Source organism: Hippopotamus amphibius, chromosome 3, assembly GCF_030028045.1.
Source record: "Hippopotamus amphibius kiboko isolate mHipAmp2 chromosome 3, mHipAmp2.hap2, whole genome shotgun sequence".
Taxonomy (NCBI): Eukaryota; Metazoa; Chordata; class Mammalia; order Artiodactyla; family Hippopotamidae; genus Hippopotamus; species Hippopotamus amphibius.
The window spans coordinates 18,972,715-18,989,917 of record NC_080188.1 but is presented as its reverse complement, the minus strand read 5'-3'; the positions used below and the strand labels follow the sequence as shown (position 1 = coordinate 18,989,917).

Here is a 17,203-nt window from a genome sequence, read left to right as displayed (position 1 = left end):
TCGTGCGCATATGACGACATACGCAGGACTCCTACGGACTATAAGAACGTGATGACGAAAGACGTTCTCTCTTTGCCGCATCTACTGCGAGGTGAGGTGGCTTCTGACATCCGTGGGCCTTAGGAATCTGAAGCCATCGGCTCAGAGAAAGCCCACGGCGCGAGTCTGGCCCTCGGAGGTCCTATCTTGGTTGTCTCCCGACGCGGCGAACGCCATATGAATTTGGTGGGGCTGGGATCCGAGTCCTGTACTGGGCTTTTCGGCCTACCGCCGCTTCTCAGCCTTGCCGGGGTGGCGCCGGCTTGATGGGACTCCCAGGGTTGCCCTGAGCGGGCGTTGGCCCTTTGAGCTTATAACACCCCGTCTAGGAGCTTCTCCTTCCAGGCCGGGGCGTAGCGGGGGCCGTTCTCCGTGCTAGTCCTCCCGTTTCCTTCCCGGGATTTTTGCCTGCCGTCCTCCGGTAGGAGTGCAGCTCCGTGCATTGTAATTTGGTCAAAAACAGGTCCTCTGCGGCCTTCTTACCCCAAGTGTTTGTGTTTCAGAATGAAGACCATTCTCAGCAATCAGACTGTCGACATTCCAGAAAATGGTACGAGACTTGGTGTTTGCATTTTTCTGACATCTTTGCTATATACTCTATACCTTGTTCCGAGCCCTCACAAATACGTTCTCTCCTAGTCGACATTACTCTGAAGGGACGTACAGTTATCGTGAAGGGCCCCAGAGGCACCCTGCGGAGGGATTTCAATCACATCAATGTAGAACTCAGTCTCCTTGGAAAGAAAAAGAAGAGGGTGAGTTTTTGTTTTCTGACACTTTCAGTTGCTTGTTTGGAAGGTTGTGATTTAAGAGCATCAAATTGGGTTGCTTTTAAATTTATGAAATTGGAGGTTCGATGTTTTAGCTTAAAATTTGGTGTCCAAAATTGCAGCTGGATTTGGTGGTGTTTAGTGGAATTGGAAAACTAAATCCTGAACAGAGTGGATTATAAAAGCTCAGTACTAGTAGTTGTTCGTAGCAGCTCTTAATACTGTTACAAGTTAAGTTTATTTTTCTTCTGATTGTTTTGTAAGAATCTTAGGAACGCAGCAGTAGGTCTGTTAAACCTGGTATTTCAGTTTTCCAGGAGTGAAGTTTGATGCAACTTGTACAAAACTTGTGTTTCTGGGTTGTTATTCCTTTGTGAGATAGTGTACCTGTAATGTATAGTAACAAAAATATTAATTGAGGGCTTTGTGTGTGGCTTAATTTTTCCTTGAAAACTGTGTTTTAATTAGAGCAAATACTAGAATTAGAGTAATTACTGAATAAATGAACTTTTTTCCAAGCCTAGTTACTACTGAAAAGAGTTTTCTGAAGTTTTCTTCTGTTACAGCTCCGGGTTGACAAATGGTGGGGGAACAGAAAGGAACTGGCGACTGTTCGCACTATCTGTAGTCATGTACAGAACATGATCAAGGGTGTTACACTGGTAAGCAAATTAATCAGACTACTTTTGTTTTGGAAGGGGAGGGTTCTCAGCTGTACTTTGTGTATGCAACATAAATGTCTGCTGCAGAGAATAGATTATGCATGTAACTTAGTTACATGTACTTATTAAGTACTTGGGGAAAAGTGATCTTGGCAAATGTGTTTAATAGGCATTCCTGGGTCTTAGGATTAAATGATATGCAAAGATTGAGTGATTAATAGGACTATTCAGATGGTGTGAATAGTATGCTGATGGTGTTTTTTCCACACAAAATAAGACTCACTTTCGGGGTACATTTTTTTTTAATTTTTAATTTTTTTATTTTTTAAAATAAACTGCATATATTTAGAGTGTACAATTTGGTATCCCAATCTCCCAATTCATTCCCCCCCCCAACCCTCCCCGCTTTCCCCACTTGGTGTCCATATGTTTGTTCTCTACATCTGTGTCTCTATTTCTGCCTTGCAAACTGGTTGATCTGTACCGTTTTTCTATAGTCCACATGTATGTGTTAATATGCAATATTTTTTTTTCTCTTTCTGACTCACTTCACTCTGTATGACAGTCTCTGGGTCCATCCATGTCTCTACAAATGTCCCAGTTTTATTGCTTTTTACAGCTGAGTAATATTCCATTGTATGTATGTACCACATCTTCTTTATCCATTCATCTGTTGATGGATATTTAGATTGCTTCCATGTCCTGGCTATTGTAAATAGTGCTGCAGTGAACATTGGAGTGCGTGTGTGTTTTTGAATGATGGTGTTCTCTGGGTATATGTCCAGGAGTGGGATTGCTGGGTCATATGGTAGTTCTAATTTTAGTTTTGCAAGGAACCCCCATACTGTTTTCCATAGTGGCTGTATCAGTTTACATTCTTGGGGTACATTTTTTTATAGAAAATGTAACACATAGGGTAGGCTTTGGTTTCTTGTCTTATGCGTGTCACCACCAGGGCCTCTCGTAGGGATAGAAAAAAAAGGTGAATCTAATTTCCGAGCTCCCTGTCTATTTCCTGAAAAACATACCAGGCTAGGTTTCTTGAGGGCAGAGGCCTGTCTTCGGTGTCCTCAATTCTTGCTGTCTGGTGTACCTTAGTAACTCAGTATGTTAGTTTGATGCCCAAAATGAAGGGCTTTGGGGTTCTTCTCTGATGGGAAGCTAGCATTATTTACTGTGGGCATAGGAGGTAGTAAAATATATGCTTCCTTAAGGAGCTGCACAGTCCAGTAAGGAGACACAGAAACAAATGTTTGTGTATAAAATTGTTGTAAGGCTTGGTGTAGGTGATAATATTTTACAAAACCTTGACACAGTGAGTGCTACGTGAGAACTGTTTCCTTTGTCAGGGAGGAGGAAATTTTCCTCTGAAGTCTCCGTTGATAATTCCTAGAGATTTGGTCATCCTTTTTTAGGTGGCAGAGAGGGAGACAGCCCTGACAGAGACTCAGGAATGCCTATTAAACACATTTGCCAAATGTCCTTTACAAAAGGGCAACTCCTACTTGGTTTTCAGAGAAAAATTGGCAATCCTGTCCTTCACATTTCTCGGCATTACTAATAGTTTGTCTGTTTAACGTAGGGCTTCCGTTACAAGATGAGGTCTGTGTATGCTCACTTCCCCATCAACGTTGTTATTCAGGAGAATGGTTCCCTTGTTGAAATCCGAAATTTTTTGGGTGAAAAATACATCCGCAGGGTTCGGATGAGGCCAGGTATGGTTCAGAAATTTTCTGTTTGTGAATGTTGGTATTTTGGGTTAACAATAAGACCAGATTTGTTTCAGAATTATCCAGTTTGATTATGGCTTTATATCATATTTATACCAATTGTGATTCCTGAAGGCTTACGGTTGGGGTAGTTTGCAGGCCATAGGAGCTGTGATTGGTTTTGCAAACTGAAATCCAAAAAAAGACCATCTGAGTAGTGGTTAATACCTAGATTTCCCAGGTTCGGGCTCAGCTCCGGCAGCCTTGGGCAGATTGCCTGTATGTAGCTCACTTTACTCATCTGTAAAATTGGGACCATCTCGTGATTAAATGACTTAAAGTTGAAATGCATTTAAAATAGTTCTCGTCTGATACATAGTTAACACTGATGCATTAGAAAGTTTTTAAAACTTAGTACTCTTGATGCTTTTTGATTCCATTTAATTGGGGAGGGGTGGGAAGAAGGGTTCTTAGTACCAATTAATGGCTCTACAGAAATATTACATGGTAGTTGCTGTGGTCAGCAATACTTAATGAGAACCCTTAGGTAAAAAATTAGTTTTGAGGGATACCAAATATACACAGTAGAAGTAAGATTGGATACAAAGCTTTGTATAGCTAAATTATGCTAGCTGAATACCATTTTCTTATGCTCCTTAATTGAATCATAGTCTGTAATCAGTCTGAGACAGATTCATTCAAGCAGGAATATAAGATTTTGGCCCAGGTTGCTACTTAATTTAAATATTTTAAATATTCTACAAATCTGATTTTATGTTGACACTATCCACATGCTCTCTTACGTTTTAGGCGTTGCCTGTTCAGTTTCTCAAGCCCAGAAAGATGAGTTGATTCTTGAAGGAAACGACATTGAACTTGTGTCAAATTCAGGTTTGTATGTTTACTGTGTCTGATTATGCCTACAAAATCTTTTTTTTTATATATAATGATGACTAACAGTTATCTTAGAGGTTTTTATTTTTCTAAATAAATTTATTTATTGGCTGTGTTGGGGCTTTATTACTGTGCATGGGCTTTCTCTAGTTGTGGCGAGCTGGGTACTCTTCGTTGCGGTGTGTGGGCTTATTGCAGTGGCTTCTCTTTTGGAGCACAAGCTTTAGTAGTTGTGGCACTTAGGCTCAATAGTTGTGGCTTGTGGGCTCTAGAGCACAGGCTCAGTAGTTGTGGTGCATGCGCGTAGTTGCTCTGTGGCATGTGGGATCTTCCTGAACCAGGGCTCGAACCTGTGTTCCCTGCATGGGCAGGTGGATTCTTAACCACTGTGCCACCAGGGAAATCCCTAAAATACTTTCTTATGGTGAGTTTGTCTGATAAAATAATTGCCTTATCTTTTTCACTTTTACAGCTGCTTTAATTCAGCAAGCCACAACAGTGAAAAACAAGGATATCAGAAAATTTTTGGATGGTATCTATGTTTCTGAAAAAGGAACTGTTCAGCAGGCTGATGAATAGGCTATGAGGTAGGTTCTTGTAATGTCCATATAAATTTTATTAACTGCTTTAGTTGGGGGTCTTAATTGATTAAGACTTAAACTGGAGGCGTAGCAAAGGCAGAAAATGGAGAGTTGCATTCTGAAACAGTAAATTTGGCAGAATAAGAGATAGATTTGACACAGTTTTACTGTGAACCAGTAAGTTATAATCTTAAAGTATGTCTTAGGTGATTCAGAGTAGAACTTTTCTGGGCAAGGATATTGATGGAGATTTACAGGCATTTTCATTTCTTTTTACAGTGATCCAGCTACAGAAACCGCAAGAGGCCAGACTCAGTGAGGATATTTTAAAAATGAATAAAAGCCCTTTTGACTTGAGAGTTTTTCTTAATTTGATTATCCTTTCCAACTATTTGGCCAGTAAGCAGTTAAGTAAATTCTAGTGTGGTAACAGTAACAGAAGGAATAGCAGTTTTTTGTATTTAGTAAGACTTAATGGGAGAAGTGGCTTGAAGGAATAGCAAGAGTATTTCAGGCAAGAGGAATATGGGTATTGGTGACAAGCAACACTGTGGTTGTTCATTACTGGGTGAGGAACTTTGGGAGATGTCTGATAAAAACTCCAACCTATGATTTCTCAGGCAAAACATGACATTCAAGTTTGATTTCTCTTACATATTGTGTATCTAGTACATCAGAAAAATCTGTGTGCTGTGCCTTCAAAGCAAGGTATGTTATGTTCAAGGACTAAGCAAGAAAAAACAAAACCCATTTGGAACATGAGGATCTTAAAAGATCTTGATTTAAATAAATAGAATTAATTTTTACTTTGAGTTAATCTTTGGTTTGAATTGTAAATGTAGGTTTTGCTTTGGAATTTTTGAGATGTGGTTTGGAGTAGGCATTGGATGGGGTTCTAGGTCTAGGGTTTCAATACATTAATATTTGTTGAAGCTGAATGAATGTACTGTTCCTACTTGCATAAAGTTTTGAAGTTTTCCACAATTAGAAGATGAAGGCAGAAACCCTTTGAACTGATCACCTTTGCTCCTCTCAGCAGTAGCCAGAGTGCATCTTTCATGCATTTAACTTTTCTGACTACACTGACTGATTTGCCCTTCCTGCTCTTCAATACCACTGCCTTAAAGCCTTCAAGTTGTCTTTCTCTTTGGAGTGACAGATTATCTTCAGGTCTATAGTCAAGTGTTTTCAGTGCAGCCTACCTTGACCATCCTAGCATACCCTTACCCTGCTCCTCTTGTTTTTGTCCATAGTATTTATAATGTACTATTAATAATTTACTTTGTTGTGTATTGATTGTATGCTTTTTTCCTGCTAGAGTCTAACCTTCATGAGGATGTGATCTTTTCTACACTGGGATATTCCAAGTAAAGTACCTAGAACAGTGTCTGGCACATAGCTGTTTGTTGAGTGAATGGTTCCCACGTTGCCAGGGAGATTCACGTTACGGAGATTCAGTAATAGTAACGGGACTAGAAAGATGCTTTGGAAGGTGTTGACAGAATTTCAAAATTGAATATGAGGGTTGAGGAAGAAGGGATAGAGGTGTTACTATTGAAGAATGTCAGTATATAGGCGGTAGTAGCAGCTGTGGGAGTGTGATGTGTTCTCCAAGAGTGACGTGGGTTTGTATGAGACTTTCACGGGATAACTATTGCAGTCTCGTAGCTAAGGAGTTATTTCCATTTAATAACTTGGATGTGGTAAATGAAAGTCTAGTTCTCCCCAGGGAAAACCTCCATGTTTTCTGTTTTTTCTATGGATAAGCATGTGTGTGGTTTTCGATTTTGAGGTGTAGGAGTCCACGTTTTATAATGAGAAAACATACTCAGGAGTAAGTTACCCAGTTGGCACACAGTTTGGGAGGATGGGGAAGGCAGTGTTGGGGCAGAACCCAGTTACAACACCAAACCCATTCACATTCCACAGTTCTTAAAACTAACCAGATTGTTGGTTAAATATAAATAATAAGCATAAACCAATTTGTTTGGAATAAATTACATTGAGAATTAAACACATAGTCACAATGTACTGACCTCATTTTCCAGAGGCTCTTTAAGTACTATAGTTGTGAAAGACAGGGTTTTTACATTGAATGCAACAATAATGTAACAATATACAAAGTAACACAAGCTACATTTTAAGAGGACTTTCTTCCAAGTCTCAGAAAAGCCTAAAGATCTTATCCTGTCAAAAGCTATCTACAGTTCCTAATTGACCCTTTATGATTTTAAAATGAGTCTAAGAAAAACCTGAATAGTAAGTGTAATCGATAATGGGCCAGATTTAAGTATTTACCTAGGGACACTTGAACGATGATGGCTTAAACCAGTGGTTAAGACTGCTTCCACTGCAGCGGGTGGTGGGTTCGCTCCCTGGTTGGGGAACTAAGATTCCCACGTGGCGTGGCCAAAAAATAAAAAGTTTTTGAAAATTAAAAAAAAAAACCTAGTAAAATAATTCCCAAGTGGCCAAAAAGGGAAGAAGGTAAGCATTGGGTTAGGAACTTCAGTACTTTGCGGAAATTTGTGGCAAGGCAACAAATTTAAAAAGGGGGGACATCAGTTTTAAGCTTAAGCACCTAATGTAAAGACATAAAATAATGCTGTTTAATAGATTTATAAACCATGAATACAAGATACTTTAATCAAAACACAGAGACCAGAAAAGCAAAATCGATTTAATCCCAAAGCTTTGTTATTCCTATGACTGAATGTGCATTTCTTTTTCAAAACCTTGGAGGTTAGAGAGTTGATGAGTTGCTCAACTGATATTGTATAAAATTAAAACAATTGACTAGTTATCGTAATTGGATATAGCCTCAAGTTCAATGACTAAGTGGTTCTCAGAGAAAATGCCAAAAATTTTTTGCAAAACAACCTACAATCTGCTAGGTTTGAAGGAAGGGTGGAGTTGGAGCAAGGAGAACAGAAGAGCACGTGCAAATTTTTACTTTTTGAATTTGGCCAGCCAGATAGCAAATTGATGTCTCATCACTTTTGCAATTTTCAATTGACCAGTTGTGTTATTTGTTTCTTTGAAACAGTGCTATTATCAATTAGTATCTCAGTAAGAGTTTTCCTTTGACTCTTTATTAAAGTCAAAATTCCAGGACAGTAGACAATGGTTAGTTATTTAAATATTGACTCACCTAAAGAAAGGATGGATATAAGTGGGTTTAGGGTCAGGTTTTCTTCCAAAATTTAGAATAATACAGTGAATGAATCTTAAGCATAGAGTTCAAGAAAGTCAAACTGCAAATTCAGGTTTAAGAATTTACTTAATCCTAGCTTCAAAGGTTGCAGTGTAAGAATAGTTTCAACTCATTCAGACCACCATTCTGAATTGTGGCCAAAGAGACACGGTTGAGAGGTCCAGATACGCGTGCATTCTGCATACACCTTGCGAGGTCTCTGTGCATGTTGGTATCAGATCAGTGAAGCACTTCAGGGGAGAGACTAAGTCTTATGGGATAAATGGTCCTTTGTCTGGTAACTTTATAATGAAGATAAACCTTTTCATCTTTTTAGAATGTTTTATTTTCCTAAGTATGCTACATCTTGTCAGAATTCAAATGAGGAATAATGTCAATTTGTCTAAAGAAGTTGCTGTATGGCGAGGTTGAGTGACTTCCCTGTCTACATAGACAGTTGGCTCTAGCTCTTTACTCTTAGTCATCTGATCTTTAACATGAGATGAGTTATGGGAATTAAATGTTATTTTTTAAAAATCATCTGATAAAGGAGAGACCTCACAAAATCAGATATTTTATAAATGCTTAGTAATTTTTATTGAGGAAAACTAAAGGATTGATGTGCTTAAGAGTCTATACTGTAACTGGCTATCAACAAGCATTGTTTGCCCTATTTTTTATTTCCATTTGAGAAGCACCCTGACCAAAGAGGAAAGCACCTTGTTAGAAGTGACAGAATTTATCACTGACTATCCAGTGTTCAGAGTTTTAAATCACTGCTATGGAGTCTTAACTAAGTTGCAATTTTTTCAAAATGATTTTGTCATAAGTAGCTATTGGTATTCATAGAAGAAAACTGGAGAATGATGATAGGAAACAGCTCATCAAACTCCATGAAACAACGTATCAGATAATCCTCATAGCTTACTGTCTAGGGAAGCCTTTACCTTAGATCCAAGAACTGAATTCACTGATGTCAACATCTAAGGGAAATTTTGAACCACACAGTGGAGACATCAATTGTCACGATTGTCATTACCTTGGCTATCAGTAATATCTCAAATTGTCTTTTTTCTACAGTATAGGTATATCTTCTGTAAGTTACCAGTATATGGAACTGGAGTGAATTTTTAAACTTTTCCATCAGGCAGACAGAAATATTGTAGGATCAGCTTAGCTAAGAACTCTCTTGTGGCCTTTCTTTAATGGTATGTGTTGTAAGTTCTTTGCTTTCCAAAATTTTCTTCTCTTTTGCTTATGAAAAATGGTAATTGATAAAAGTAGAACCAAGGTGAAGAAGAAACAACATCCAAAGAATATCAGTGGTTTCTTCTGCACAAGAAATAAGCAGAGAATACATTCTGTGTTTCTTTGAGTCTGACTGCATCTAGGACTACTGTTCTCAGAAAGGAAGCCATTGTTGCTGATCAGTTTGTTGTAAAACTGGACTGAGGATTTGGCTTTGAAATCAGATGTGAAGAATCCAAATCTGGGTCTAGATTTTTCTTCAGTCAGTTTGAATACATAATAGCCTTTGATTTTGATTTTATCAGTCAGGTATGCTGAAAAACATCAGAAATGAACATTATTAATCACAAGTAGACTATAAAGTATCTTTGAATAAGAATTTAGTTTTCATTGAAACAATCTAAAACTCATGCCCATAAAACAAGTGATTTTCATTAAAAGTTTTTTGACATTCTTTTATGATTGATCTTTCTTAAGAAGATGAAGATACGTGTAATATTATAACTTAAAAAAATTTGATGTAATACAAAAACACCTGGAGGAAAAGCAAATTTAAGAATTGGAGCCATGAAATTCAGAGAACTTATTGTCACTTTTGTTCCTAGTGTCAAAAGCAGAAAAATCTTACCTATTTGGCCTGATTGCAAATCTCAAATTTGTGCTGCCCAATAACTACACTTGGTTACCCCAGCCATTTACTCTAGCTCTACTACTACACTTTCACACCTTTTCTGTCCTCAAATTTACAGTCCCTCCTCTGTCATCTTTGCTCTGAAGTGATGACCTTCTCCTCTACTTCCACTGAAGAACTAAAGCTCTCAGAGGAGAGCTTCAATCTCCTACAGTCACATCTACCCACCTACTGGCATCTGCACTTATATTCTCCTTTCTCTCCTGTTATTGTGGACGACCTGTTCATGCTCCTGGAGGAAGCACAGTTCTCTACTTACACACTAAGTTTATTTGTCTACTCAAGGACATTACTCCATTGTTCTCTTATGTATTTTCCCTCACTTCTGGATTGTTTCCATATAAACATGCTGTAACTTCCAGTATCTTAATATGCAGAAAAAACAACATGCCTTGATCGCACATCCTCCTCTAGTTATCTTTTACAGCACTGGCTCCTGTTCAGTCTTTTTTTTTTTTGAAACACTGGTTTCTCATCTCTCTGACCTGAATATCGAAGTGTACCAGGGCTCAGCCCTCTTCTCTATGCTTGCTCTCTTAGTGATCTCATTTAGCCTTATTGTTTTAAATATACCCATTTACTCTTGATTCCCAAATTTGTATATCAGCCCCAGACCTCTCAACTTGAGGTTCGTATCCGTTAGCTTACTTGACATCTCTAATTGGACATCTAAGAGACATCTCAGACTTAACCTGTGCACACCAAACAACTCATTTCCAAAAACCTATTCCCCAACCTGATAAATGGCCACTCATCCTTTTAGTTACTCAAGCCAAAATGTTAGAATCATCTTTCTTCTCTCATACCCACATCCAGTCCTGTTTACTGCCTTCAAAATATATCCAGAACCTGGCCACTTCTCACCATCTCCACTCTTAATAACCTGATCCAATCCAGTTATCCTTACCCAGACCAGTGCAATTCTCCCTGTTTGAATTCTTGCTCCTTTACAGTGTATTCACAAAAGAGCAGCGAGAGTAATTCTTCTAAAGTGTGAGTTGGATCATGTCACCTTCTGTTTAAAACCACCTGGAACCTTTCTATCTCAATAAGAGCCACAGTTCTTACAATGGCCTACTAAGCCCCACCTGATTTGCCTCTACCTCCTTGACCTCATCTTCAGTTACTTTCCCCCTTGCTCATTCTTTTCTAGCTATTCTGACCTCCTGATTGTCAAATAGGCCAGGCATGCTCCAATATTAGGGCTTTTGCATTTGCTCTTCTCTCACCTGGAACACTTTAGGTAAGTACTGGTTTGCTGCCTCACTTCTCGAGATCTTTGAGGTTCCCTAACCACTCTATTTAGAATTGTAACCACTCTCCTATCTCCCACCCTGGGGGTACCCTCTTCCCTGCTGTTTTTTCTCCACAGACCTTTTCACCTCTGACATGCTATATCTTACACTTGTGTATTGACTCTTATCCCAGAAAAATAGGGGCTCCATAAGGATAGTAATCTTTATTTTTGTTCAGTGGTGGCATAGTGCCCAGAACCGTTTTTGCCCATACTAGGTGCTCAATAAATATTTGTCAAATAAATGAACAGATTTCTGGGAACTTTTTGCAGCTTCAACAAATTGATCATGAATATTTAAAAATATTTTTTAAAAAAATGTAACAATAACCAATCCTGGGAAGAGTGTGTGAGATAAGCACTCTCAAACACTGCTGTTTATATGTGACCCCATAATTCCATATTGGGTGATCCATCCTAAGGAGAGCATTAGAAATGAAGACAAAGATTTATATACAAGGATAGCTATTTTTCAGTAGTTAAAAAAACACCTAAGTAGTAAACATCAGAGGGGTGGCTAAGTACACTGCAGTATGTCCCTATAATGAGATATTAAGCAACCATTAAAATAATGTGAACAACATGTATAATGTGATACTAAGAAAAAAATTGGCTATAAGACTATTATAGTACAAGCGCAAATGTATTAAAAATGTCAGCACAAGTCTAGGTGCTTTTTCGGGGGAGTGAGATTTCAGGTTTTTAAAAATATTTTTCTGTACTTGACACATTTTCTGTTATGAGCTGACACTGTCATTAATGAGCCTGTCCGCCTCATTCTTTTGTTCATGTTATCTGGGAATGTCATACTTCACTGTATCTGAAATGGCCCCCGAACCTCACCTTTCAAAGCCTCCTGAATGTATTTCTCTAAGTAGTATTTTCGGAGTTCATCATTTTCCAGAGACTGGTCGTCAATGCCACTGGCCGTGATGTAAACATCCGCGTCTCCATAGTTCCTCTGGATCCACTTCAGCACCTTGCGCTCTCCCCAGGGTATCACGGCCAGGCGGGTTGGGGAGCTCAGGCAGGTGATGTCCTGCAGAAACTGGATGTCCCTGTCCGTGTCATAGTTGTTACCGTTCTGGCGCTCGTGCATCACGAACCTGGTGGTGAAGTGGTTAAGGGCGTAGAAGTCGGCAGTGCCCTTGACCAGCCTCCTTTCCTCCTCTGTGAACTGAGGCAGCGTGGAGCGCGTGAGCCCTTGCTTATTCTTGGAGGCGATGTACTCCCTCATGGCCAACGGGTAGTCCCCGGTCTTGAAGAGGGGCTCTGCGAACCAGGCGATTTCAAACTGGAGGAAGCGTTCGGCCGCCTTCCAGTGCGAGTCTGCGTAGGGATTAGCAGGTTCGGCCCAGTCCGAGTGCAGAGACAGCGACACGGCCCCGCGCTGCACAGGCCTGTACTGCCGGTCGTAGAGGTGCCAGGCCAGGGCGTGGGCGATCAGCAGGTGGTGGGCTGCCCAGTAGGTGTCGTTACCAGAACGGTCGTAGATGTCACTTAGCCGGTTAGGCTCATTGATGGTGATCCAGAGCTTCACGAGGTCCCCCAGCTCCTGGAAGCACAGGTCGGCATAGTCCTGGAAGGCCTTGGTGGTGGACGGGTTCAGCCACCCTCCTCTGTGCAGCAGAGGCACGGGGAGACCTAGGTGGGCATGGGTCGGATAGTACAATGTGACCATTGAGGAGATGTTGAGCTTCAGCCCCTCACTGACCACACACCTGTAGTACCTCAGTGCCTGTCGGTTAACTGTGGACAGGTTGCCAGTGGGAAGGATTGAGGGCCAGTCCAGAGCAAACCTGTAGTGGGTGACTTTCATTCTTGCCAACATCTCAAGCTGTCTTTTGACGCTGACAAAATCTGTGCATTGAGCTGGTCGTGTTTTCAGCCTCACCCCTTCCACTCGGTGCAACAGTCGATTGCCCGTCACATTCCACACATACAGGTGAGGATCGCTGAACTGTGGGGAGGAAGCCACTGACTCGGGCTGTGAAAAACAAGTACATTCAGGTAAAGCGCTCCCTGGCAGATAGACTCTCGGCATACGTCCCCTGAGAGGAAGAAGAGCCTGATCTTACTTTGTCCCTCACTGACAATAGAGAAAATAAATGATGCACATGTCCTTCATAACAACCTATGTCTTCCTGCTGTTCTCCTGGTGATGTCAGGAAAAAAGGCCTGATGGGCTATTCTCCTTCCCAGCCCTTGAAATTTACCAGAGGGACCAGAAAATGTAGAGAAGGAACCACAACCAGGGCTTGCCTTGGAAAACAAGTTGTCTCAGGAAACACTGAGAAGCTGCTTTCCAGTTTGTCAGTCCTGAAAATCCAGGTGAGGTAGTGGGGGTCTCATGTGATTCCATTCAAATGCATCTGGCTTAGTACTGACTTAGTACTCTCAGTTAAAAGGAGTCACAAAAGATGGACCTTCCAAATTCTGCCATAAATTGAAGGCAAAGTTAACATTCCAGTTGTAGAGGATTTCAGTGAGATTAGCACTTGGGGTTAGAGGATGCTGGTTGACCCCAGCCACAGTCCCTAAAAGAGGACAGTGAGATGGGATAGGGAATGACCCCTTGCTTTTGCTGAATGCATCTCTCTAATGCCTTCTGTTTGAAAAGTCCCAGTGATATCACATGTGCATCATTCTGTATCCCCCACCCATGTGCCTGTGAGAATATAGAATTTATTCATCCAAGGGGAGAATACTGAACACCCTCCTTACATACGGTACTTGAAGTATGAAAGGAGAGGACCCTAAAATAAGCCTCAGAAACTCCCAAGTTGACTCTTGGATCTGATGGTGTCTCATTCCCTGCCCCTCTACCACGTAGAGAGCCCTAGACTCCTATTGTAGTTCTGTCCCTTTAAAACTCAGGCTTGGCAACTGTATAGTGACAGGGCAATCTCACCCACCTCACAGGTGTGCTGTGAGGAGTCCGTAATCTGGGCAACTGCTCTGTCGACTCTCAGGCACTCTACAAACATAAAATACTTATGACTTGGGTTTAATTTTCCTTGCAATAATTGCCTGCTAGGCCCCTGAGCCTAAATTAAAACAGAAAAGGGCTTAAGAAAAAATTTTCAAATTCAAGATTAATTTAAAACAAAAGTAAAAGTTCTGAATTTGTTTTAAAGTGCTATTTCTTCCCATGACTGAATTTAAATGCACCTGGAATAAATGGGTAATTAACCTTTGGTAAATATTTTCCCTTTAATTGTTTTCTCGTGTGTCATTGCTCATTGTCTAATTACAAAATCATATCATTGCCCACTTGCCATCTGCCAACCAGTTATCTAGAACATTAAACTGAGAGAACATTGATCATGTGAGCATAAAGTTAAATCTGTATATAATTATTTGGGTAAAATCCTCCTAGCCTAGATGGTCAGTTTAGTGTTTTGAAATCTCAGAGCATCATGATATTGAAAGGGTATTTACAAAGGGCGATCTTGCCATAAGGTAAGGCATGATTAAATGAAAAATCTCTTTTTTTTTTTTTTTGGCCAAGGCGCAGCTTGCAGTATCTTAGTTCCCTGACCAGGGATTGAACCGGGCCACGGCAGTGAAAGTGCAGAGTCCTAACCGCTGGACAACCAGGGAATTCCCCAAATCTGTCTTACTTTAAAAAAAGTCTCCAGAAAGCATTAGTCTTAGCAAGTGTGTGATTAATCTGCCAAGAGAAATAAAGTATTGCACCCTGATCTCAACCCTGGCTCCCAGAGCTTGGTTCTAAAGTTCTATTTTCTATTAAAAGGATCCTGGGCTTTTTGGAGAAATGGCTTTTTGCAGGTCTGGGGCAGGAAAAGAATGAGGTGATGCTGGTACGTCTTGTGCCACAAAAATAAGGAAGTGCTTAAAAACTGAAAGGGAAATGTCAAAAAGACACAGAGCAGTTTGAAAGAGCCCCATTGGCCAAATCTGAGATAATCTGAGCATCAAAAGGCCCAATGAAACAATGACAACAATGAATTATAACACATTGAATTTAAAATAATTCACCTAAAATGGAAGGAATAATCTAATTAGAAACTCACCATTTTTCAACCTACAAAGTAATAATTCAGTCAAGGTTCATGAATCAATGTTAAGACCATTGGTTGAATGTTGTTGGGGAAACCAGGGTATTTATACGGTCTCAAATTATCACCATCAGATTAATTAATTACAAATGGAAAAGGTACTTTTCAGTTAAGAGATCTGGCAAATACCACCTTAACCAAGAAATCTGATGACTACTACTTCAACTAATGTCTTCAGTAATGAAACAAACTGGTTTTATGTGCCTCCTAATGTGAGGTATGGGAAATACACGACATCATCTATGTAGTAGTATTTCCAGAAATGGCTAACTAATCTAATAAAGAAACAAAGAAATCCATGAAACATTCTACAAGCATCTGGCCTGAGCTCTTCAAAAATGTCAGTACCATGAGATTAGGGGGACTGCTCGGAACTAAAGAGACTAAAGATGTACAACAACAAATGTGTGTCCCTTGTTCATGATAAAAAAAAGTTTTTGTTTTGAATCTATAAAGGACATTTGGGGGACATTTAGGAAAATTTGAATATAGGTTGTATGTTGGATGATATTGAATAAATATTAAACTTCCTGAGTATGATACTAGTATAATGAACAGGAGAATGTCCTTGTTCTTAAAAGACACATGCAGAAATATTTGGGGGTAAAGTTTATTTATTTTTGTTTTTGTTTGTTTGGCACACGGGCTTAGTTGCTCCGTGGCATGTGGGATCCTCCTGGAGCAGGGATCGAACCTGTGTCCCCTGCATTGGCAGGCAGATTCTTAACCACTGCGCCACCTAGGAAGCCCGGGGGTAAAGTATAATGATGTCTGTGACTTTTTAACAGTTCATAAAAGAGAGAGAGAGAAAACCAAACGTGGCAACATGTTAACAATCAGCCAATCCTGATGAAGGGAATATGGGTGTTTATTGTACTAGTTTGAAAATTTTCAAAACAAAATGGTGGAGAAGAATATTGGAGGAGAAAAAGATTGGAAAATAAGATGTGTGTGGGTAGGCACAGTAATATTTTTTAAATGTTACTTTCATTTTGTTAGTCTTCCTATAGAGGACATCTACTCTTTTGCCTACCCATAATCTATTCATACATTGTCTGGCTGATTTTTCAAAAAGGACCCTAATTTTTCTTGGCAAACCATTCATCCTCACTCCTGGTCTAAGTTTAAAGGACGCTGACTCCTTGATGGGTTCCAGGTGTGCGCAAGAAACCCAAGCCTGGTTGATCACAGAATTACTTTCCCCTGACCCAAGTGATCAGCTCTTGCTCCGAGGAATAGGAGTATGGTCCTCAGAGTGGGCAGGCATTCACAGAGTCAAACACTGGGGAACAGATGGGTCTTCAGAGGAAGCAGGAACTTGCAGGTTGGGTCATGTTCAGGTTGGAACTCTTGTCTCTCCTGGGGCCTCTCTTTGCTGGGTCTGGAATTTTGCAAAATATAAACCTACTTGAAGTGGTAAGGAAAAGATGGCCTGCCTGTGCCATGTGCAGGAGATAGACATTGGGTAAGTAGGTGGCTCTCCAGGGGACACAAACTGAAGGTGAGTCACTATGTTTATATTACTCTCTATATCTTTCCCCCTTTTATCACCTCTGAGCCTTTACTAAAGTCTTGTTTAAATATCGATAGGGGTTGAGATTCATAACTTTGCCCACTCATGGTTTGGGCCCTTTTGTCTGCTCCTATCCCTTGCACATCTTGTTTTTCCATATGCATCTAGAATACAGGCAGTAGTGAGGTATTGTGAGGTCTTAAACCATAATGGTCAGGAGACAGACAAATCTGGGTAGCCCAGACAAGTTATGTAACCTCCCTAAACTTGTTTCTTTGCCTATAAAATGAGGGTTTTAAGATTAGGTAGGCAGAATGCACATACATACAGCAGTTAAGTACTTGGTACATAGTAGGAACTTCAATAATAGTAGTTATTATTATTTTGGAAAGACCATTGTGTGTCTGGGGGCTTAATGGTTGCCTGCTATAGTTCTGCCACTATTTGTGTTATCTTGGGGAAGTCACTTAGGTCTCAGTTATTAACTGGTGGGTCTTACTTTCCTCAGCTATAACATGAAGGATTTG

The 17,203-nt window shown here is 40.1% G+C and overlaps 2 protein-coding genes across 2 annotated transcripts in view; one reads left to right on the top strand and one right to left on the bottom strand.

Moving 5' to 3' along the window:
• Window positions 1-73: 73 nt before the first annotated feature.
• Window positions 74-5,012, top strand: RPL9 (ribosomal protein L9). Its single transcript, XM_057727480.1, has 8 exons — window positions 74-91; window positions 543-589; window positions 679-794; window positions 1,376-1,471; window positions 3,054-3,186; window positions 3,991-4,071; window positions 4,547-4,661; window positions 4,935-5,012. The coding sequence occupies exons 2-7, from the start codon at window positions 544-546 to the stop codon at window positions 4,651-4,653; spliced, it is 579 nt and encodes a 192-aa protein (XP_057583463.1). The 5' UTR covers window positions 74-91; window position 543; the 3' UTR covers window positions 4,654-4,661; window positions 4,935-5,012.
• A 2,480-nt stretch (window positions 5,013-7,492) lies between these two features.
• Window positions 7,493-17,203, bottom strand: part of KLB (klotho beta) — a 31,891-nt gene continuing 22,180 nt past the window's right edge. Inside the window, exons 4-5 of the mRNA XM_057727479.1 lie at window positions 11,925-13,068; window positions 7,493-9,410 (exon numbers count right to left, since the gene is read on the bottom strand). Of these exons, the coding sequence (XP_057583462.1) occupies window positions 9,022-9,410; window positions 11,925-13,068 (1,533 nt within the window). The 3' untranslated portion in view covers window positions 7,493-9,021. The remainder of the gene's footprint in view (window positions 9,411-11,924; window positions 13,069-17,203) is intronic.

Coding starts and splice junctions, on each gene's coding strand:
- RPL9 (XM_057727480.1), top strand. CDS start 544: ATGAAGACCATTCTCAGCAATCAGACTGTCGACATTCCAGAAAATG. Junction 1,472..3,053: donor TGATCAAGGGTGTTACACTG/GTAAGCAAATTA, acceptor TGTTTAACGTAG/GGCTTCCGTTACAAGATGAG. Junction 4,072..4,546: donor TGAACTTGTGTCAAATTCAG/GTTTGTATGTTT, acceptor TCACTTTTACAG/CTGCTTTAATTCAGCAAGCC.